We start from the raw sequence: 21,929 nt of genomic DNA on the forward strand, positions 1-21,929 counted from the left end.
CCAATGTCCCTTTCACTCATTTGAAAATGAATTTCTTGATCCGGGTACACACTGCGAGTGTCATGCGAGATAGAGAAAGGAGAGAGAGAGAGAGAGAGAGAGAAGTGTCATAAGGGTCAGATTCAGACTGATTTTGAGCCTTTTTCTTCTTGCCGCCCACCATGAATCGCAGCAGCATTTCGAGTGCACTACCAAACAATTTTTAAGTAGGAAAAACTATGCTGACACCCTTGCATTTTGGCCGCATTTTGGCCGATAAGATTACACAGAGACCAGAGAAAGCGGAATATTCCTCCATCCTGTTCTTTCCTATCCGAATGTCTCGCGCAACGAGTTAAAAAAACTTTCCAGCTGCAAGGACTTGTCTGCAATCAAAACAACAAAAAGGTGAAATCTAAAAATCAAAGAATTCCGACACTTATCAAGGTGGCTAAGAAAAGTCAGTACGCGACATGAACAAATATTCAATAACCACCCTGTCTTCCCGATGCACAAAAGCATGGGTCCCTTTGTTTTGGGAGACAAACACTCTTCCAAGAGACTCCCCACCCACTAAAGAAGACGAGGCCATTCGATTAAGTCGCTTTCTGAAGTAGTCTGGGGCTTCCATCCGGTGTCCAATGAAAGCTCCTAGGGCACGAGGCAACTTTGCGAGGAGGTTTGACAACTGCAGGAAGTACAAAGCATATATGTCCACGTTGGTTTCTCAGACTGTCATTGTCGCTGTCACGCTCCCGAAACTTTCATGTCCATATTCCTAGATTCTGATATATGCTAAGGGAAACTGCAACTGTAGTTGTTTTCATGGCGCGACAATCGATTGCACATACCTCTCCCCTAGAGACAAGCAAACTAACCTAAGAGACTGGAAAACAATAGATTAGGAACATTTATGGACCGGTAAATTTGAGAGGAAGTTGTGGGTCAAAAGTTAGAACTTCCGTCTTTTTGGCACATATGATCTTTTGAAAGAATTCTTGGTCCAAGTTAAACTGATTGCTCATTATGTCTCAGGGCTTGATGTGTTTGGTCAATTCTGATGGGGAGTATGAAATCAATGCCGGGAAGCATATTTCTCTTCCGAGAAGATGGAAAGAAGTTTTTTGCATAGACATATAGGAGGTCGACATGCGTACATGACTAAAGTCGACGAAACGATTCAATAGATCGATTAATTAGACAAGTGTTAATTTTGAAATGATTATCGATATTTTTTCGGGGTTTTGATTAGTTAGACGCATGTTAATTTCTCTTAAATGGTTCGAGAAAATACATGTGTGAAGATTGTGAACCTATATGTCGAGAAAACACATAAATTTGACTTTACAGATTTCATAAAAATGCCGCAAAGATCCTTCGTTATAAGAGAAGAAGCAATCCTAGAGTTCTCTTCCCAGGGCTTACCTGTATCTCGAATAAGTTCGAATTGTTTTACTTCCTGTGGGAATCACAGTTGCTTTCTTCGGTCTTTGCTAATGAGGTCATTGTCGTCTATCCGTCAGATTTATCTGCAAAAAATATTCCAAGATGATTCCTGGGACCATGTCAGACTCGTCCAAGATGCTGCTTAGTTTTGCATCTGAGGAAGGTAATACCTCGCATGACTGCATAAAGTATTGAAAATTGAGGGCCAATTGGACCTAACTTGAGCCATTCATACTTCTGTTCTATCTAAACCCAATATTTAATCTTTATTCCACGTCACTGCTGGTGTTCCTGTGCATATTATAAATGGGAGAATTACCAAAACAAATCCTAAACTTATTGTAATTGTGTCAACTCATCTTAAACTTTTTTTTTTGGCTAATTGAGTCCTAAATCCTCTTTGAATGCAAGTTCTACCTAAATTCAATCTTGATCAATTGCTTATCCTCTAGAAGTTGCATGCCCCTATCTAGGCTTCCTAAAGGCAGAAAACCCGTAGTCGGAGACCCCGTCTCGTCGTTGTCAACATCTTTGTTTTCTTCCTTTCTTTCCAACGTCAAATATACACTTTGAATGTTTTTTTTTTTTTGGTAAGGTAAATATACACTTTGAATGTTCATTTCTCTCTTGTAGATTAACCCTGGAAGAGTGTTTTCAATAGGGAAAATTATCAAAAAAGTTTTAAATCTATATTGTAATTGTGCCAATTGAGTCCTAAATTTTATTCTTTTTTTTGTCAATTAAATCATAAACCTTTTGCATTTATGCCAATTGAGTCCATCTGGCAAATTTTGGCTGGAAATCACTGACATGAACGTCAACTGTTCTACGTAACATGGCCGGCGAGACGTGGATATTTTTAATAATATTTTAATTTTTTTCTTTTTTCTTTCCTTTCCTTTATTTAATTTAGGACGGTTGAAGTCCGTGTCAGCGATTTCTAGCCAAAATTGGCCAGATGGACTCAATTGGTATAAATGCAAAAGGTTTATGACATAATTAACAAAAAAAAAGAAGAAAATTTAGGACTCAATTGGCACAATTACAATAGGTTTAAGATTTTTTTGATAATTTTCCCTATTGAAAACACTCTTCCATTGTTAATCTACAAGAGAGAAATGACCATTCAAAGTGTCTTGGAGATCATGAAGAACAAGAAGCGCAAATCTCGGGGAAAGCCGAAAGCGAGCGAAGAGATGACGGCCACCAAGGATCTCCATGGAAATCATGCAACTGATCTCCATCATACGTATTTACTTAAATCCATTGCCTTCTTATTTAATTTCATCAAACTTTGCAATATTCAACAGTGAATCGACATGATCGCAAGGCAGGGGCGACGGCGAGGTGCTGGCGGGTGTCGATGCGAGTGCGAGATAGAGAAAGGTTAACAGAGAGAGAGAGAGAGAGAGAAGTGTAATAAGCGTCAGATTGCGACTGAGTTGAGCCTTTTTCGACTTGCTAAGTGTAACATTTTCTTCATATTGGCGTTTGTGAAATAAACTACAGAAAAACGCAAAACCAAAACAAAAATTTGTAAAAATCAGTATTCGCTCCAGGGTCGACGGGCCTGATTGTTGTCGGTACAAAACTTTTCCCATACGATACAAAGCGCTCATCTTGAAGCGACATGTCGTTTATAGAAACACTTGAATTTACCTAAACACGGGCAAATGAGCAAAAACGATGCAACTGCACGTTCCATTGCGGATCCCAAGGATATCCAATCTTGATCGACTGCTTATCCTCTAGAAGTTGCATGCCCCTATCTAGGCTTCCTAGAGGCAGAAACCCGTGGTAATCGGAGACGCCGTCTCGTCGTCGTCAACATCTTTGTTTTCTTTCTTTCTTCGCAACGTCAAATATAGTAGGGGTGAGCAGTTTCCGATCCGGTCCGGTCCAATCCAAGAACCGAGAACCGGACCAGGAGGACCGATTCCCAGTTTCTAGGACCGGGGATCGAACCGGCTAGTCTTGAGACCGTGGACCGGTTTCAATGGGACCAATCACTTATTGGTAAATGCAATAGGGAATTAGGGAAATTAGATTAGGCTTTCTGTTTTTTTCAAAATTTTTAAAAAGTAAATAAATATATATATGAAAAAATTAGAAAAATATATATATTTATCAATCCGTTCGGTCAGTCCGATCCGGTTCCCACCCCAGAACCAGAAACCGGACCGCCCGGAAGCCGGTTCCACTATTAGGAACTGGGAACCGGACCGATATTCCCGAGAACCGGACCAAACCGGTCGGTCCGGTCCGATCCTGATTTGGGCGGTCCATCTTGCTCACCCCTAAATTATACACCGTGACATGCTATTTACGATTCACAGATAAACAAGGCGCGCTCATCTCGAGCAGAAGAAAGACACCAGAAGATCAGTTGCAGCCCAAGACTACCGGTCGCAAGGACAGTCGATCTTTGAGAAGCTCCAATTTAATAGAGATGGCGCTCACTGCCAAAGAGACGTTATCTGGCAAAAACAAGGTATTACATTATAAGCTTGGGGAGTTCAAAGAATTGCAGCAGCATTTCACGTGCACTACCAACAATTTAAGTAAGAAAAGCTATGATGGCACCCTTAGCATTTTGGCTTATAAGATTTACACAAACACCAGAGAAAGCTGAACATTGCTCCGTTCTGTTCTTTCCTATCCGAATGTCTAGCGTAACGAGTTAAAACTTTTTAGCTGCAAGGACTTGGTTTGCAATCAAGACAACAAAAGGAGGAATCTAAAATTCAAACAATTTTGACACTATCAAGGCGGCTAAGAAAGGTCAATAGGCGACGTGAAAAATATCCAATAACCAAAAGAAGATGAGGCCATTCGATTAAGTTGGTCCCTGAAGTAGTCCGGAACCTCCGTCCAGTGTCCAATAAAAGCTCTTAGCATACGAGGCGCGCGACTGTGCGAGGAAGTTCAACAATTGCAGGAAGTACGAAGCCTGTTATCCACTTTCGTTTCTCAAAGTGTACAACCATCGCACTACCGAAACGTTCATGTTGATATTCCTATATCCTAATATATGCTAAGGGAAACTGCAACTATGGTTGTTTTCATGGCGTGACGATTAATTGCACGCACCTCTCCCCTATGGAAATGCCAATTAACCTATCGCGTACCAATTAACCACTGTGAAAAGTTTCAGCACGATCTGGTGGAATAATTAAAACTTACGGAGAAAACTGTAGGACATGACAAGTTTGTTAGGGAATTGGGAAACGGACCATAGACACTATACATACATGGACTGTCCGCTCCAATTTAAAAGTTTGGAGTAGACTGTTAATGTTATGAAATTTTGCAGTAAACAGTAGAAATGTGGAAAGTTGACGAAGATATCTTGCCATTAGCCCAAAAGAAGACCTTCAGAGCAATGAACCGGAGAGGGATCGCATGGCAAGACCTTATGACAATTTGCTTTCGTAACAAGGTCAAGCAAAACCAGAAGTAGATGGCTTCGTCACAAAGGGATGGTCTAGCAACTGCGCTGCAGAAGGCCGATCATTGGGGTTTACTTGCAAGCATCTGCAGATGAAGTCTTGAGCGTCTCTTGATAAAGATTTGGGAACTTGAGGAGGTTCACCCCTGCGAATTTTCCACAATGCTTGCATCTGCCACAATAAGAAAGAAAACGTAGCTGAGGCTAGTGTGTTAATCATAATTCCAGGGGGCAACTAACATATAGAAACTGGATAAATCAATAAGATCTGTAGACAAATCTAAGCGCATCATGCTTCAGGCAATCATCTGCCATGATTGTTCTGGAGTTACAATTACTGCAGAAGTGGGAGACGTGGATGATATGTAGCCGTTCACAGGGACCAATGCGTGAATGCTTACCAACTACGGCCAATAAAACATAAGTATCTATTGCTTCTTGCTCAAAATATTTAAAGTGTCCTGAATTTAAGAAAAAAGTAAAAAAGGGGCGTTAGTTGCATGTTTTACAATGGCTTTGAGTAGGATGGTATTACATTTTCTCCTTTACAATAAAAAGAAATTCAATGATAAGCACAAAGCAGCGCAACCTTCACAATTCACTCACAAGACCAGAGCACTCCAAACTTCAGCAGCAGACATTGTATCAACAAAAGAGCATTTCTGTGCTGTTGTGCCCTAAAAAGGGATAACGTCAGTAGGTAATTTACTGGCTAGAGCCAGTAATTACCATCCCTGTTTGAAAACTTACTATGTGTATGGAGAAGTCGCCAACTTGACATACAACATGAAAATTGTCATAATATTCGAAAGTTACCAACCAAATTGAAAAGTACCAAACTTCCAAACTGAAAAGTTACCAACCAAAGTAACTAACCCTAGCAGAGAAGACAACCATCCAGGTCAATGATTGATTCAGAGAAGAGCAGCGGAGAATCAACACTCGAAGGCAATGAGGGAATCACCAAGGTTGATAATGGGGAGTGACAGATCAGAGGACAATCACACAATGAAAGGACTTAGAAGGGAACACGAAGCAATCATTGTCAGTGCTGCTCTCAGAACTGGAGCAGAGATGGCGATAACAATATTAGGATTTGAATCTCTCTCGGTTGCTCAAGTACCATGTCACAGTGAAGGAGAGGATGGAGAGATTCTTGAGACTGAATGGTAGGGTTATACGTGTACCCAATATCTATAGGTGGGTTACTATTTACATACATACAATATGCGATAATCTAAACGCATGCCACCGCACACTCAATGTACACTTGTAGTAGTAATTAAAAGTATTAGACAACAATGCCAAATTACTTAAAAGAGAAAGTCAAGATTCTAGTATTCAACCGGGTCTTCATACCATATTAGCCAACCATTTGGTCCAGAATCCCAACTAACTATCGGCCATAAATACCATGCACATCCTTTAACATGACCATACTCTTGATATCTGTCATTGAATTCTCTGTCCTCTCTTTCTATGTAGTGCTCTTACTCATTTTGTTTTCTCAGAATGACGGCCTAACAGACTCATCACAACATGCGCTCAACTTATTTAGTAACTCCGGCATAACACGGATCTCGAGGATACAAAATATAAAAAGAAGGTTACATAATTACATACCATATTTAAGTTAGAATATGGACGCTTGCGTGTTGACATCTCTAAAACAGTGCAACCAAGGCTCCAAATATCAGCCTCCACCCCATAGCTTCTGTTCTTTACATTGTTGACGACCTGCAGTTACAACCAATGAGGATGAAAAAGAAATGGAAAAGATATGCGCCTTCTACAGCCAATGATAGTATGTTAAGAAAATGGCAGCGTAGGGTGCAAACCTCAGGTGCCATCCAGAAAAGAGTTCCTTTGAAGGATTTAGCGTCATTCATGTTGGTGGCCTGTGAATAAACACAGAAAGTTGATACGTTATCTTGGAAAAGTAGAGGACACCACATGCTTCACTTTGTGCATGTCTATACGTGTGTTTGTCATGCGAGCACGGGTTATGTATTTGTACATGCATCTTCGTTGCTCGCATGCGCTCTGTGCATGCGTATGTATCTGAGCATGTGCCTTTGCTGCTCGTGCGTGCGCACAGAGAGAGAGATAGAGAGAGAGAGAGAGAGAGAGTTTTCTTTTGCAGATGGGACATACCTTTGCCAATCCAAAGTCTGAAAGTTTCACAGATCCACTTGCATCAACCAATATGTTAGCACATTTAATATCCCTACAGAATGACCGAACTACAAGCATGAGAAACCAGCACAGATGCAAGTAGGATACATAAAAGGTTAAAGTTTTCATCCCTCTTCCACATTCAAGCATTCACATAGTAAAATAGTCTTGTCTATGCTAAATATTGCTGAACAAGCTCGTAATGTTGCTTCGTTGTTTACTGATTATCACAAAAAGTCTACTTCTCATAACACTACATTTTGGTTTAAAAGATTTGACAACTCCCTTAAATCCATAAAAAGTATTTGGATAGGTAAAAGAATGTATCATCAAAAGGCACCATGGTGGTGTGCCATGAAACAAAATATATAAATTTCAATGTGCTCTTTCCTTAACAAAATCAACCTTCCATCAGAAACGAGAAGTGAATCACTAGTTCAATTAGTGAAAACTACTAATGCAAAGTCAAGCATCTTTCTTCTACCTGTGTATCACATTCTGGTCATGAAGATACTTTAAACCATTTAGAATTTGCCTGGTGTATGCGGAGACTTGGGATTCTGTCAAGCCATATTTGTCATAAAAAGTTGAAAGTGAACCTTTGGGCATGAGCTCAAGGAATATGTAAAGCTTCTCATTATCCTGGAAGAGAGTGAAAATCATACATGTTAAAATTTCCAACTCAAAAGTTTAAGCTATCAGGTGGAACAAGACAAAGTATATGAGGCACATTGAAACTACATAAACAAGCAATGTGGAAAACCATAGCACCCCTCTCATGTGCAAACGGATTGAGAACGGCACATGGAATTGCTGAAACGGGAGTCATGTACGGAAATAAATTGTGGCAGAACCAGGTCCCGAAATTATGTCAAAACCCAAAAGATTATGCTATTAGGTGGAAGGGGGCTACTTGTATATAAGGCCCATAGAAATCCCATAAACAAACTATATGGGATATTTTAACAAGAGATATTAGAGACAACCATACCAGATAGCAAATAAAATGAAGCAAACATCAGTGACATTTACGTTTTTCTCATCCTAATGATGCTGGATGCCCATGCCTCTTTTAACGCATACTTATCATTGGATCAAGACAACACCCTTCCCACTGCAATCAAGTGTACGAAGACAAGAGGCTCCTAGACAAGGCCTTGAGGAAATTACTACTACAGGGACTAAAAATCATTGTTAAGTTGGCTATGCTTCCTGAATTGCGCTTTGGTACTGAGGACCTCCTCAATAAACGATCAGTGTCTAGTGAGAATCTGCTTGATGGGGGGTTAATTTAGTAAAAGTTTATATCAGATGACAATTTAAAAGTAATTTTGTGAAATTTAAATAGCAAAATAAGGCAAGAATGCATGGGACCGAGCTCTTCTTTTGTTGGTTTCCTTGTACAGCACAAATATCCAAGTTATAACCGTTCGCCAATGTTTCAAGTTGCATCAGTGCCAATAAAAAAAGTTGCATAGTGCACCTGGTGGAAGAAGGAGGGGTCCTATTTCGCTAATTCCTCATTGCCACAAAACAATGCGGTGGATTGCAGCTGTAGTAAACCAAATTTGGTTTAAAACCAACAATCTTTTGCACGTTTCATCTCCCAAAAGAAGTTATGTCATGGCACTTTCTTAGAATCTGATGCTTCTTGCCAAACTATGTTTAGAAGAAAAAAACAGGTACTTGAACATTTAAGCCACTAAGTTAGGAACTACTTCCCTCACTTGAACAATGATCAATTCCATTTTCAGTTTTCTCTAATTGTAGAGGTAAGAACTATATGATGTTGCATAAAAATGATTAGAATAAAAGACATGCTGGACTAGAATAGATGGAAAAAATCAGCTTGTGGAGGAACTCCATTGTTGTTATCAACTTGTGGAGGAACTCCATTGTTGTTGCTACAGCCACGACCAGTTATAGATGAGGGAGAAAAGGTCGGGGCATTAGTCATGCAGACCACCAGATGGTCAATCAAAGGACACCGGAAGAATTAAATGACTCCACTTTCTTATTTTTTGATTCCTTATCTTCAGTTTGCAAGATATTGTAAATCATTCACTACCAGAAACAAAGCGCTCATTGATTACAAGACAGGCACTCTTTAGAAGGGAGAAAAAGATTTACTTTCGTCGCTAGAGAGAGAGAGAGAGAGACTCCACAAAGTAATGTCTACTCTACATATTTTCTTTACTCATATAATTACTAGGTAATAGTCAATTCATCACAAACTTTTCTTGTGGTGGAGAAGACCTAAATGTCTGTCTCTGTCATGAGTGGCCTTTGCTGCCAAGAAGCAGCACCTGCTGTGATCTTATTCACACGATAAGTGCAGCTAATACTTGCAGTGATGATGATGCCACCACTATATTGTGGCTGCTATCACAGCCACGTTCCCCTAAATATTTTGCTCAGTTCCGGTGATATCATAATTGATGCCAAAGTGAAAGATACTGCAGAAAGCAACTTAGTAAGAAGGAACTCACCTTGTCTGTGCCGAGATATTGAACTATGTTCTCATGTTCAAACTGACTATAAAGCTCAATTTCCTGAAAAGAAAGCAGAGTATCACTAGAAAGAAAGAGTCAAAAGAAAATCTATTGAACACGCACCAAATATATGGTTTGTGTATACGGCAGTCTTATAAATAATTTTGATCTATGCATCAGCTTGGCAATTATAAAAAAGAGATGAATCAAGTAGTCATGCCTAAGGACCAGTTCACAAGACACAGGAAGAAAGAAGCAATTACCTGTCGAAGCTGCGATAAGCTCTGCTTGCCTTGGCTTCCTTGATCTAACAAAGAAACCTCCTTTACAGCGAAAAAGAAACCATCACTGTGGACATAGAGAAGCATGAGACAGACAGAGAGAAAGAAAAAGAATATAAATGCCAATTCTTTCGCGAGCGATGCCTTGACCAGACATAGTTAAGATAATTCGTGCACTCCAGATCATATAAAAGAAAACAAAAAGAGAGTGATTCTCATCAATATCACCAAGACAGTTCCCTATCTTTCAGCATTTGAATTTACAATCAATCAACAGTTTCTAAAGCATGTTTCCCGCACACACTGATATAGCACACTACCGATTCTTTAAAAAAAGAAGAAAAACTAGTAAAGTTACAGAAAAACGATGGAGAACAACTAAATTTACGTGATTTTTGAAGTACAAGATCTTTACTTCATCAATCTGTTTGCTAATAAAGAATGGTCTTCAAACGAAACATCATGATGGGAGAACACCGACTTGTACTTCGCCCCCAGAGAATTGCTTATACCAAGAATAACTAAATGATTATCAAAGAGAAAGCAAATGAATCTTTACTCAGTGAAGCCTTCAAAGACAGCTCCGAATGACCCAGTTCCCAACAGCCCGCACTTTTTCCATGGGGTGCTTTTTCGTTTGAAACTCCCCTCGGGAGAAACACAGTGCCATGGCTCTAAATTGTTGGCAGAACGGGTGATCAACACATAATCCTCAGAATCCTCAACAGCAGTAAACCAACCAAAGTCGGAATCATCTGCTACTTGCGAAATCCATCCCCTACGAACCTTCTCATCACCTCCATTCCAAGGGCCGCTGAAGGAGAGGGCGACCGAACGAAAGAGAAGTGACCATCGACTCGGACGAACAGTGGCAGCAGCACTTGCCGATGAAAAGTCGGAACCATTTTTTCTTTGGGGAATCCATCCTTTACTAGCCCTCCCATCATCTCCATCCGACCCATCATCCTCTTTATTCAAAGGGCCGCTGCGGGAGATGTTGATGAGCCGACGGCCCCCGGGCGGGGAAGGAGGAGGAGGAGAAGTGGCCATCGACTCGGAGCTTCCCTCCGGCGGTTGCGCGAGCCTCTGCCGTGCGCTTGCTTCGCCGACCGAAAAAGGGTCACAGAGAGTGGAGAAAAGGGGGACTTGCAAAGGACTCTCCGACACCCTTTCGTGATCCCTCTCTTTTGCAGGGATCAAAATGGATACTTTACTCTGTTTCTCTCTCTTCCTGAAGGTAGAGAACGGTGGCGCGCTGTGAATGGTTTGTTGACTTTTCCAGTTTAAACTGTGGGATAATTATTTCCACTGCAAGTCCAGTGAATCTTTCCACTCTGGGTCGTTGTCATGTTTTTGTTCTTACTAGTCCGGTCCGATGTAGCCGCGCCCCCACCTCGTATGAACAGAACAGGGTGCCCCCCAGTGCCCGGAACTCCGCGCGGCTTCGCCGGGCATCGGGGGAGCACAGCTGGGAGACGGCGCGAGGCGGCCGGGACGCGTCCCGGGTTGCTCGAACCCAAGACGGGCACGTTGGAGTTGCTGTCGACAAGCATTGTCCGTAGCGCGTAATCATTGAATTCTGGTCCGCTTCAACATATATGGCCAGACATCATTTGTGGCAGAGTGAGCATGTACGGTTTCATGCGGCAGCATGATTTGTTTTTCGCGACTTAGTTGTTTTAGCAGACGTCTAAAACGAAGCAGCAGGGAAGCCATCAAAAGAAAGAGGAGAAGAAGAAGAAGATCCAGAAGCGCGCTTTCAAGCTCTTTTCGCCGATCAATACGGTGTCGAAGCACAAAGAGTACATGGAATGCAAGATCTCAGGGATGAAGGCCCGTCTCTCGGAGACTGCGAATGCTATCTCGGCGGACCACGGAGCCTCCGTGCCCGCGCAAACGAGCTCCATGATTTGAAGCATGCGGAATCGTCGAGAACAGGGAGTTAGGCAATGCCGTCGTAAATCCTGGCTTCCTCGGTCTTTCTGGTTTTCTGCTCAAGCTACTGGCCGTCTTACTGCTTGCTTCTCACCCGACTGGTCTCTCTCTGCGATTTGGGTACGCAATTCCCTCCAGTTATGTTACATGCGATTTTGTACTTGAAACAAGCAGCGTGTCTTCTAGCCTAGCTTGTTTGGTCGATGTCTTCTTGCGCTCAATTTGGAAATGAATCTGTCAATCCAGTCAGATTCTGCAGGGTTGATTTACTGCAATGTTTGAGGTGTTACGGTGGTGAGATGCCGGAGGCAACGATTTTAAGGTTCGAGCGAGTTGAAGCAATCACGAGGGCTGGGCGGGGGCGACGGCGAGGCAGTAGGGTGATGCGAGTGAGAGACACAAATGTAACTAGGATCAGGTTATGATTAAGTTGAGCCTTGTTAATTTTGTGAAGTGTGGCTTTTTCTTCATATTGATGTTTGTGAAATAAAGGAGAACAAAAAATGCCAAAAAAAAAAAAATGGAAGGATTTGGGAAACTAAAAAAATTATCAGAAAAGTCATAAACCTATTGCATTATTATCAATTTAGTCATAAACCTTTTAACAGTATTAATTCAGTCATTGCAACTAATTTTGACCGAATATTACTGATGAGGATACTGAGCTACTTACGTGACACCGCCAGTGCTAACGTATACAATTTTTAATAATATTTTAATATTTTTCGTTTTTTTTCTTTTTTCTTTCTTCTTCCTTCTATTGATGACCGATCACCGGCCATGGTTGAGCGAGCTGGCCTTGCCTGGGCGAGGGTCACCGTCGGCCAATCGAGACCTAGCCAAACCCACCCAGCCTTGGCTGGTCACCAACAAAAGGAAGAAAAAAGAAAAAAAGAAAAAAATCAGAAAAATAATTATAAAATATCAAATTATTAAAAATTATCCACGTCATCAATATACAACCAAAATTAGTCGAAATGACTAAATTGGCATTATATCAAAAAGTTTAAGACTAAATTTACATAAAAAAAATTAAAACTAAATTAGCACCGATACAATTAATTTAGAACTTTTCCAACATTTTTCCTCTTGGAAGTCAGTATGAGATCCGGCAACGATGAGCCTGATTGTTGTCAATACAAAACTTTCATGACATGATGGAAGCGCATATCTTGAAGCGACGTGTCAGTTAATAAAACTCCAAATTCACCGAACACGGCCCGATATCAAACAAGCAACGACAAAGCAAATCCGCATCCCGTCGGCGGATCCCGAGGGATATCCAATCTTGATTGATCCTGTAGAAGTCGCGCGCACCTATCTACGCTTCCCAGAGGCAGAAAACCTGTGCCATCGTCAACATCTTTGTTTTCTTCCTTCCTTTCTAACGGAAAATATACACCAGGGCATGCTATTTACAATTCCCAGATGAGCGACACATGCTTAGCTTGAGCAGAATAAAGACAACAGAAAACCAGTTGCAGCCCAAGACCGCTCGCGAGGACAAAGAGAAGTCACCTGGCAGAAAAAAGTATCACATTATAAGCTTGGCAACGCCTTGGGAGTGTTTGCAAGTAATCAATATGCCGCCAACCATTGAGTGGTTCAAAAAATTGCAGCAGCATTACCAGTGCACTACCAACAATTTAAGTAGGAAAAACTATGATGACACCCCCAGCATTTTGGCTTATAAGATTTATACAAACACCAGAGAAAGCTGAATATTGCTCCATGCTGTTTTTTCCTACCCGAATGTCTAGCGTAACGAGTTAAATCTTTTTAGCTGGAAGGACTTTGGTTTGCAATCAAAACAACAAAAGGAGGAATCTAAAAATCAAAGAATTTTGACAATATCAAGGTGGCGAAGAAAAGTAAGAGGCAACATGAAAAATATCTAATAACCGTCATCTCCATCCCGATGCTTTAAAACATTGGGACCAGTTGTTTTGGGAGACAACACTCTTCCAAAAGACACCCACCCACTAAAGAAGACGAGGCAATGTGATTAATTTGGTCCCTGAAGTAGTTCGGGGCTTACGCCCAGTGTCCAATGAAAGCTCTTAGGGCATGAGGCAACTTTGCGAGGAGGTTCAACAATTGCAGGAAGTACAAAGTATATTTATCAACTTTCATTTCTCAAATTGGTGTGGTCACTGTCATGCTAGCAAAACTTTCATGTTGATATTCCTATATTCTAATTTATGCTAGAGGAAACGGCAATTATGGTTGTTTTCATTGCGTGACAATCGATTGCAGATACCTCTCCCATTGCAAAAGACAAACTAACCTATAGCGTACCAATTAACTACTATGGTAACTCACTCAATTAAAAAGTTTCAGGACGATCTGGTGGAAATTTTAGAGAAGACTGTAAAAATGTGAAAAGAGTGCTAGGGATTTGAGAAACTGAGCATAGACCCCATAAATACGTGCACTATTTGCTCCAATTTAAAAGTTTAGTGTAGACTGTTAAAAGTTACATATGCTTGGAGTAAACAGTAGAAATGTGGTAAGTTGATGAAGGTATCTTGCCATTAGCCCAAAAAAAAAAAATACCCCAACTAGCAATCTAACAACAAAACTACAAGCAAAAAGCGTAAAATTACCTTCACAACAATGAACCAAAAAGGGATGGCCTAGCAAAACCTTACGACCATACGTTGTTGAAACGAGGTGAAGCAAAACCAGAAGAAGTAGGTGGCTTCCTCACAAAGGGATGGTCTAGCAACTGCGCTGCAGAAGGCCGATCATTCGGGTTTACTTGCAAGCATCTAAGAATTAAGTCTCGAGCCTCTCTTGATAAAGAATCAGGAACTGGAGGAGGTTCGCCCCTGCCAATTCTGAACAATGCTTGCATCTACCACAATAAGAAAGAAAACGCGGTAGAGGCTCGTGTCAATCATAAATCCAGGGATAACTAACATATGACAGCTGGATAGACCAATAAGATCTGTAGACAAATCTAAGCGCGTCATGCTTCAGGCAATCATCTGCCATGTTAACAGTTCACAGGGACCAACTGCGTATATGTTTTCCAACTACTCCTAATTAAACATAAGTATTTATTTATTTTTGCTCAAAATTTTTAAGAGTCCTAACCTTAACAAAAAAGTAAAAAGAAAGGGGGCATTAGTTTTATGTTTTACGATAGCTTTGAGAAGGATGGCACTATTTTTTCTCCTTTATAATAAAGAAAATCCAAAGATAAGCACAAAAGCAGAGCAACCTTCAAAATTACTCAGAAACTTACTACGCGTATGGAGAAGTTGCCAACTTGACATAAGACGTGAAAATTCTCATAATATTCAAAAGTTACCAACCAAATTGAAAAGTTACTAACTTCCATATCCAAAGCAACTAATACTAGTAGAGAAGACAGCCATTTAGGTCAATGATCAGAGAAGAGCAGCGAAGGATCAACACTCGAAGGCAAAGAGGGAAATGCCACGGTTGATGAAGGCGAGTGACAAATCAGAGGATAACCACACAACGAAATGACGCAGCAAGGAACAAGAAGCAGTCAATATCAGTGCTGCTCTCAGGGCTGGAGCAGAGATGGCTCTCTTAGTTGCTCAAGTACCATGTTACAGTGAAAGAGAAGATGGAGAGATTGTTCAGACTGAATGTTACGGTCGTATGTGTACCCCTCATCATTTGGTGGGATACTGTTTACATACGTACAATATGCGATTATCTAAGCGTATGCCACCGTATGCCATAAGCTTATACTAGTAATTCAAAGTATTCGACAACAAGGCCAAATTACTTGAAAGAGAAAGTCAAGATTCAACTATTTAACCGAGTTTTCGAAACATGTTAGATAACCATTTGCTCCAGAATCCCAAGCAACTATTTTCCATAAATACTATGCATATCCTCCGACACAACCAAACTCTTGATAGATATCATTGAATTCTCTGTCCACTCTTTTCTAAGTATGCTCTTACTCATTTCGTTTTCTTAAAATGATGGCCTAATGGACTCATCATAACATGCGCTCAACTAAGCTAGTTCACACAAAAAGTAGCAATACCAAAAGGTTGCGACTAGTTAGTTATTCTGGCAAAACATGGATCTCATGCATATAAAACATATAAAGAAGGTTACTTAGTAACATACTCCTTCTAAATGAGAATATGGAGGCCGGCGGGTTAACATCTCTAAAACAGTGCACCCTAGGCTCCATATATCAGCTGCCAACCCATAAGTTCTGTTCCTTAGATTGACGACCTGCAGTTACAACCAACAAGGATGACAAAAAAAATGGAAAATATATGCGCCAAATGCAGCTAATGATAGTATGTTGGCAGCAGAGGGCAGAGGGTGCAAACCTCAGGTGCCATCCAAAAAGCAGTTCCTTTGGAGGATTTAGCATCATTCATTTTGGTGGCCTGCATGAATAAACACGGACAGTTGATATGTCATTTCAGAAAAAGTAAAGGCAACACCAGTCACTTTGTGCATGTCTACATGTGTGTTTGTCAGGTGCGCACGCATATGTATTCATAAATGCATCTTTGTTGCTCGTGCGCACTGTGCATGCGTGTGTCTTTGAGCATGTGCCTTTGTTGCAGAGAGAGAGAGAGAGAGAGAATTCACTTTCACGGGTGAGACATACCTTTGCCAATCCAAAGTCTGCAACTTTCACAGATCCACTCACATCAACCAGTATGTTAGCACATTTGATATCCCTACAGAATGAAGGAACTGGAAGCATGAGAAACCAGCATAGCTGTGCGTAGGATTAATAAAAGGTTAAAATTTTCATAATTATCCTCACATTTAACAATATTGCAAAATTACATTTCCGCCCTCAAGCATTCACATGGTAAAATAATCTTTTGTACGCTAGATAATGCTGTACAAGCTCATAGTGTTACTTTGTTGTTTGCTGATTATCACAACTAATCTACTTCTCAAAACACCACATTTTGGTTCAAAGATTTGACAAATCCCTTAAGTCCAGAAAAGTATTTGGATAAGTAAAATAAGTATAATTAAAAGGCACCAAGGGGGTTTGCCATGACACAATATATACTAGTTTCCCTGTGTTCTTTGTTTGGTTATGATCTCTGTCCTTATTAAAATCAACCCTCCATCAGAAATGAAAAGTGTCAATCACCAATTCAATTAGTCAAAACTACATGCAAAGTCAAGCATCTCTCTTGTAATACCTGTGGACCACATTCTGGTCATGAAGATACTTCAAACCATTTAGAATTTGCCTAGTGTATGCAGAGACTTGGGAATCTCTCAAGTTATATTTGTGATAAAGGTTTGCAAGTGAACCTTTGGTCATGAGCTCAAGGAATATGTAAAGCTTCTGATCATCCTGGAAGAGAAAAATCGAACCCAAAAATTTCAAATTATTAGGTGGAGGAAGATAAAAATGTATATAAGGCACATTGAAAACACATAGGGAATACTTTAAAGCCTCCTATCATGTGCAAACCAAACTGAGAACGGCACATAGAATTGATTAAAAGAGAGCCATGCATGGAAAGAAATTAAGGGATGGCTCTGAAACAATGTTAGAACCCAAAAGATTAAGCTATGAGGTGGAAAGAGGCTACATGTATATAAGGCCCATCTTAACCTTATAAACAAATGACATGAGATATTTTAACAAGATACATCAGAGACAATATACCAAATAGCAAATAAAATAAAACATACTACATCAGTGATGTTTACGTTTTTTTCATTTTAATTGTGCTGGATGTCTAGGCCTCTTATAACATTAAACTAATCATCAGATCATGACAACACCCCACCCACAGCAATTGGGTGTACCAAGGCAAGAGGCCCCTGGACAAGGCCCTGAGGTTGGTTACGCTTCCTCAAGTGCACTTTGTATTGAGGACCTACTCGACAACCGATCAGTGTTCAGTGACAATCTGTTTGATGGGGTTTAATTTAGTTAAAGTTTACATCAGATGACAATTTTAAAGCAATTTTGTGAACTTAAAAAGGAAAAATAAGGCAAGAACACATGGGACTGAGCTCTTCTTTTGCTGTCTTCCTCATACAACACAAACATCCAAGTTATAAGCGTATATCACGGTTTTAATTTGCAGCAGTGCCAACGAAAACAGTTGCACAGTGCACCTGGCAGAAGAATAACAGGTCATACTGCATTAATAACTTCATTCCCACAAAACAATGTGGTGGACTGTAGGCCTACCTAACCAAATTTTATTCGACAGCAGCAGTCTTTTGCATGCTTCATCTCCAAAAAGAAGTTATGTCGTGGCACTTTCTTAGAATCTGATGCTTCTTGCCCAATTATGTCTAGAAAAAATATAACTGGAGGTACTCAAACATTTAAGCCGCCAAGATAGGAACTACTTCCCTCAAGATGATCAATTCCACTTTTAGATCTCTGCTGTAGAGGTTAAGAACTATATGATGTTGCATAAGAATGAGTGGAACTAAACAACAAGCTGGACAAGTATTGATGGAAAAAATCGGCTTGTGGAGGAACTCCAGTGTTATTACTACAGCCACGACCAGTTATAGACAAGGGAGAAAAGGTTGGAAATTAGTCGTGTTGACCATTAGATAGTCAATTAAAGGATACATGAAGATTAAATGACTTTGCTTTCTTATCCTTTTCCCCTTTTATGTTTTATTAGTAGGGGCTGCTGTTTCTCTAAGCATCAGATTCCTTTTTATTAAATCTGAGAGTTTGACCTGAATCTTCAGTTTGCATGATAGCTAATTTGTAAATCATCCACCTCCAGAAAACAAAGGGTTGATTGATTACAAGACAGGCTCTCTTTAGAAGGGGGAAAAATTTACTTTCATTACAAGACTGAGAGAGAGAGAGAGGGAGAGAGAGAGACTTCATAAACTGACATCTACACTGCATATTTTCCTTCTATAATTACTATTAGGGGCAATAGTCAAATTCATCACGAACTTTTCTTGTGGTGGGAGGGGGACCTAAAATGTCTGTCTCTGTCATGAGTGGCTGTAACTGCTATAAAGCCGCAACTGCTGTGATCTTATTCATAGGATAATTGCAGCTAATATATGCAGTGATTATGACGCTATCACTATATTGTGGCTGCAATCATAGCGATGTTCCCCTAAATATTTTGCTCAGCGATAACATAATTGATGCCAAAGTGCAACATACTGCAGAAAGCAACCTAATAAAAAGGAACCACACCTTGTCTGTGCCGAGGTATCGCACTATGTTCTCGTGTTCAAACTGACTTAAAAGCGAAATTTCCTGAAAAGAATGCAGAGTATTACTAAAAAGAAAGAGAAAAGAATATCTATTGAACTCACACTAGATTTATGGAAACAAGCAGAACATCAGCTTGCATATACAGAAAGAAATAGTTTCGCATATACATCAGCTTGCAGTTATAAGAACGAGGTAAGTCAAGTAGTCATATCTAAGGGCCAGTTCACAAAATACAGAAAGAAACAAGCAGTTACCTGCTCAAGCTGCAGTAAGCTCTGCTTGCCTTGGTTTCCTTGATCTAATAAGGAAACCTCCTTTATAGCAAAAAAGAATCCATCACTGTGGAAACAGGGAAGCATGAGAGAGAGAGAGATAGAATATAAATACCAATTCTTATAAAGAAAAAGAAAAAACAAAGAGCTATTATCATCAATATCACTAAAATAGTTCCTTAGCTTTCAGCATTTGAATTTAGAATCATCTAACAGTTTCTAAAGCATGTTTCCCATACATGCTGATTTATCACACTATCCATTCGTCAAAAAAAAAAAAAGAATTGCACGCTATTCAAGCTAGTAAAGTTGCAGAAAAACAATGGAGAACAACTAAATATATGCGATTTCTGAAATATTAGATCTTTACTTCATCAATCTGTTCAATAATCAAGAATGGTCTTTAATAAGTACCATACTAATTGTGCTAGAACTCCAATTCCAAATATGAAGGTCCAGCACTTTTAGCAATTCAATAAACGTTTGTCATGTCTGTTTAAATTCGCCTTACATCAACCAAATGATAACATGTTCTACCGCATACGGATGACTAGCCCAAGTGTTCCTAATTCTAACCACAGAATTCAGCGCTCAGAAGTGCCGTCAAAACTTCAAATGACATCACAGTGGGAGAACAGCGGTTGCACTTTCCCCCAGAAAATGCGTATAGCAAGAACAACACGCTGATTATCAAACATAAAAGCAAAGGAATCTTACTCAGTGAAGCCTTCATAGACAGTTCCAAATGACCCACTTCCCAATAGATCGCCCTTTTGCCATGAGGTGATCCTTCGTCTGAAACTACCGTTGGGAAAAATATTGCGCACCGGTTCTAAAATATTGGCAGAAAGGGCGTTCCCCACATCATACTTATCCTCAGACTCCTCATCTTCGACGGAAGTCGACAAACAAGAGTCCGGATCACCTTTTCTTTGGGAAGTCGTTTCTTTACCAACCTTCTCATCATCTCCATCCGACCAATCCTTTTTATTCAAATGGCAAACAGGAGAATCCTTGTCTCCTCCGGGACCTTCTTGAGGACCGAATAAGTTCAACAAATCCCAAGTAGAACTCACGTTGTCCACAACAGGCCGCAACATAACCGGCGGCGGAGTAAGGACCGGAGGCCTCAATCCCCTAATTCCTCCCCCAGCATTATCCGCTTCACCGTTCTCACAATCTCCGCGAGCTTTAGCATCGAAAACACCGCCCAGAGGGCGGCGAGACTTATCCAAAGCAGATCCCCCCGCCGTTACATGCTTGAAACGAGTCCTGCAACTAGCAACCCTACCCCTATCTTCCAAACCAACCGAACCGCAACTTCTACTCCCAGTCAACACAGCAATCCCGCTCTCAAGCTCGATACCATCAACTCCAGCGGCCAACCCGTCGCCATCGCGCGGCGATTCGCCGCCGCCGTCGGGAGCCGAGAAGGCGGTCTGGAGGCGCGGGCGGGGAGTGAGCTCGCGGGCCTTGCTGGACCTCCAAGCGTCCACGGGGATAGCGAAGTCCTCGGGGGAGAGCCCCAGGTTGCGGCAGATGACGTCGAACTCGCCTTCCTCGCCCTTGACGCGGAAGCTCGCGTAGACCGAGAGGGCGTCGAGAGACAGAGCAGACGGCAAGGACGAGGAGGACGAGGAGGAGGTGGAAGTAGACGACGCGTCGTAGTCCACGTTCTTGATCGCGTTCAGGCGGTCGAGCGACCGCCTCGGCGGCCGCGCCCGCCGCTGATTGGCCTCCATCGGAGGAGGAACGGCCGGCCGATCGACCGCCGCCGCCGCCGTGCGGTGCAGGTTCGGCTAGAGAGAGAGAGAGTGTGTGTGTGTAGAGAGAGAATCTGAGCGATTCCGCCGGTCTTCGCAGGGGGGGAATCGAGGCGTTGCAGAGGGCGGAGAGGAGGAAGACGACGACCAGCCGCGGACATGGAAGAGAGAGAGAGAGCGAGAGAGAGAGAGAGATGGGTGAGGGGGGGAATGGGTAAAAGCCCACGCGCTGCCACGTGGCGGCGCCTCTGAACCGGTCAGGAAACGTCGCGCGCTACCTAGTCGAAAACTTTTCTCTCCTCCTCCTTGTTTTTACTCTCTTCTTTTTTTTTTTAAATGATAATAATTTCGCCCTTTCCTTTTCTTTTTTTTTTTTTGGGTCTTTTCGCTTTCCGGCGATGGGGCCGCGCGTCTCGAAAAGAGTCGACGCTTCTTCTTCCGAGTACGGAGAGAATATTCTTTATTTTCCATGTTCGGAATTTTTTTCGAGAAGCAAAAATGACACGAATGATCCTCGAACTTTAATTTAATGTGCAATGTGATTCCTAAATTTTTAAATTATTTAATGTGATCACTGAAATTTAACTCGAATGTAATATCTAAACTTTTGGTATAAGTTTAATTTAATCTCTAGACTATATGAAAATGTTCAATAGTCCTTCCATTAATTTAAGTTCAAGGACAATATTAAACATCTTCATATAGTTCAGGGAGTATATTTAAATTATCTAATGTGATTACTGAACTTTAACTCAATATATAATATTATCCCTGAGTTTTAAATATATTTAATGTAATTTCTAAAAATTTTTGTATAAGTTTAATTTAATCTCTAGACTATATGAAAATGTTCAATAGTCCTTCCATTAATTTAAGTTCGAGGACAATATTAAACATCTTCATATTGTTCAGGAATTAGATTGAACATGAACTAAAAGTTCGG

The 21,929-nt window shown here is 40.9% G+C and overlaps 2 protein-coding genes across 2 annotated transcripts; both read right to left on the reverse strand.

Annotated features, from left to right (window-relative positions):
* Window positions 1–4,586: 4,586 nt before the first annotated feature.
* Window positions 4,587–11,029, reverse strand: LOC115692872 (mitogen-activated protein kinase kinase kinase 1-like). The gene is made up of 8 exons (XM_030619841.2): window positions 10,381–11,029; window positions 9,804–9,888; window positions 9,538–9,600; window positions 7,533–7,690; window positions 7,028–7,100; window positions 6,712–6,771; window positions 6,497–6,610; window positions 4,587–5,045 (listed from the first exon to the last, which is right to left on the reverse strand). The coding sequence occupies exons 1-8, from the start codon at window positions 10,869–10,871 to the stop codon at window positions 4,866–4,868; spliced, it is 1,224 nt and encodes a 407-aa protein (XP_030475701.2). The 5' UTR covers window positions 10,872–11,029; the 3' UTR covers window positions 4,587–4,865.
* A 1,750-nt stretch (window positions 11,030–12,779) lies between these two features.
* LOC115692874 (mitogen-activated protein kinase kinase kinase 1-like) lies at window positions 12,780–21,037 on the reverse strand. Its single transcript, XM_030619844.2, has 9 exons — window positions 19,941–21,037; window positions 19,206–19,290; window positions 18,931–18,993; window positions 16,931–17,088; window positions 16,375–16,447; window positions 16,088–16,147; window positions 15,876–15,986; window positions 14,363–14,613; window positions 12,780–13,274 (listed from the first exon to the last, which is right to left on the reverse strand). Exons 1-8 carry the CDS (start codon window positions 20,963–20,965, stop codon window positions 14,404–14,406), a joined length of 1,785 nt encoding a protein of 594 aa, XP_030475704.2. The 5' UTR covers window positions 20,966–21,037; the 3' UTR covers window positions 12,780–13,274; window positions 14,363–14,403.
* Between the last annotated feature and the right edge of the window lie 892 nt (window positions 21,038–21,929).

Source organism: Syzygium oleosum, unplaced genomic scaffold, assembly GCF_021117445.2.
Source record: "Syzygium oleosum isolate NSW1041296 unplaced genomic scaffold, Sole_v2.1 Sole_v2.27, whole genome shotgun sequence".
Classification (NCBI taxonomy): Eukaryota; Viridiplantae; Streptophyta; class Magnoliopsida; order Myrtales; family Myrtaceae; genus Syzygium; species Syzygium oleosum.

Coding starts and splice junctions, on each gene's coding strand:
- LOC115692872 (XM_030619841.2), bottom strand. CDS start 10,871: ATGGCCACTTCTCCTCCTCCTCCTTCCCCGCCCGGGGGCCGTCGGCTC. Junction 7,691..9,537: donor AATATCTCGGCACAGACAAG/GTGAGTTCCTTC, acceptor ACTCTCTTCCAG/GATAATGAGAAGCTTTACAT. Junction 7,101..7,532: donor GACCAGAATGTGATACACAG/GTAGAAGAAAGA, acceptor GTCATTCTGTAG/GGATATTAAATGTGCTAACA.
- LOC115692874 (XM_030619844.2), bottom strand. CDS start 20,965: ATGGAGGCCAATCAGCGGCGGGCGCGGCCGCCGAGGCGGTCGCTCGAC. Junction 17,089..18,930: donor GATACCTCGGCACAGACAAG/GTGTGGTTCCTT, acceptor TTTCTCTTCCAG/GATGATCAGAAGCTTTACAT. Junction 16,148..16,374: donor CAGACTTTGGATTGGCAAAG/GTATGTCTCACC, acceptor TTATTCATGCAG/GCCACCAAAATGAATGATGC.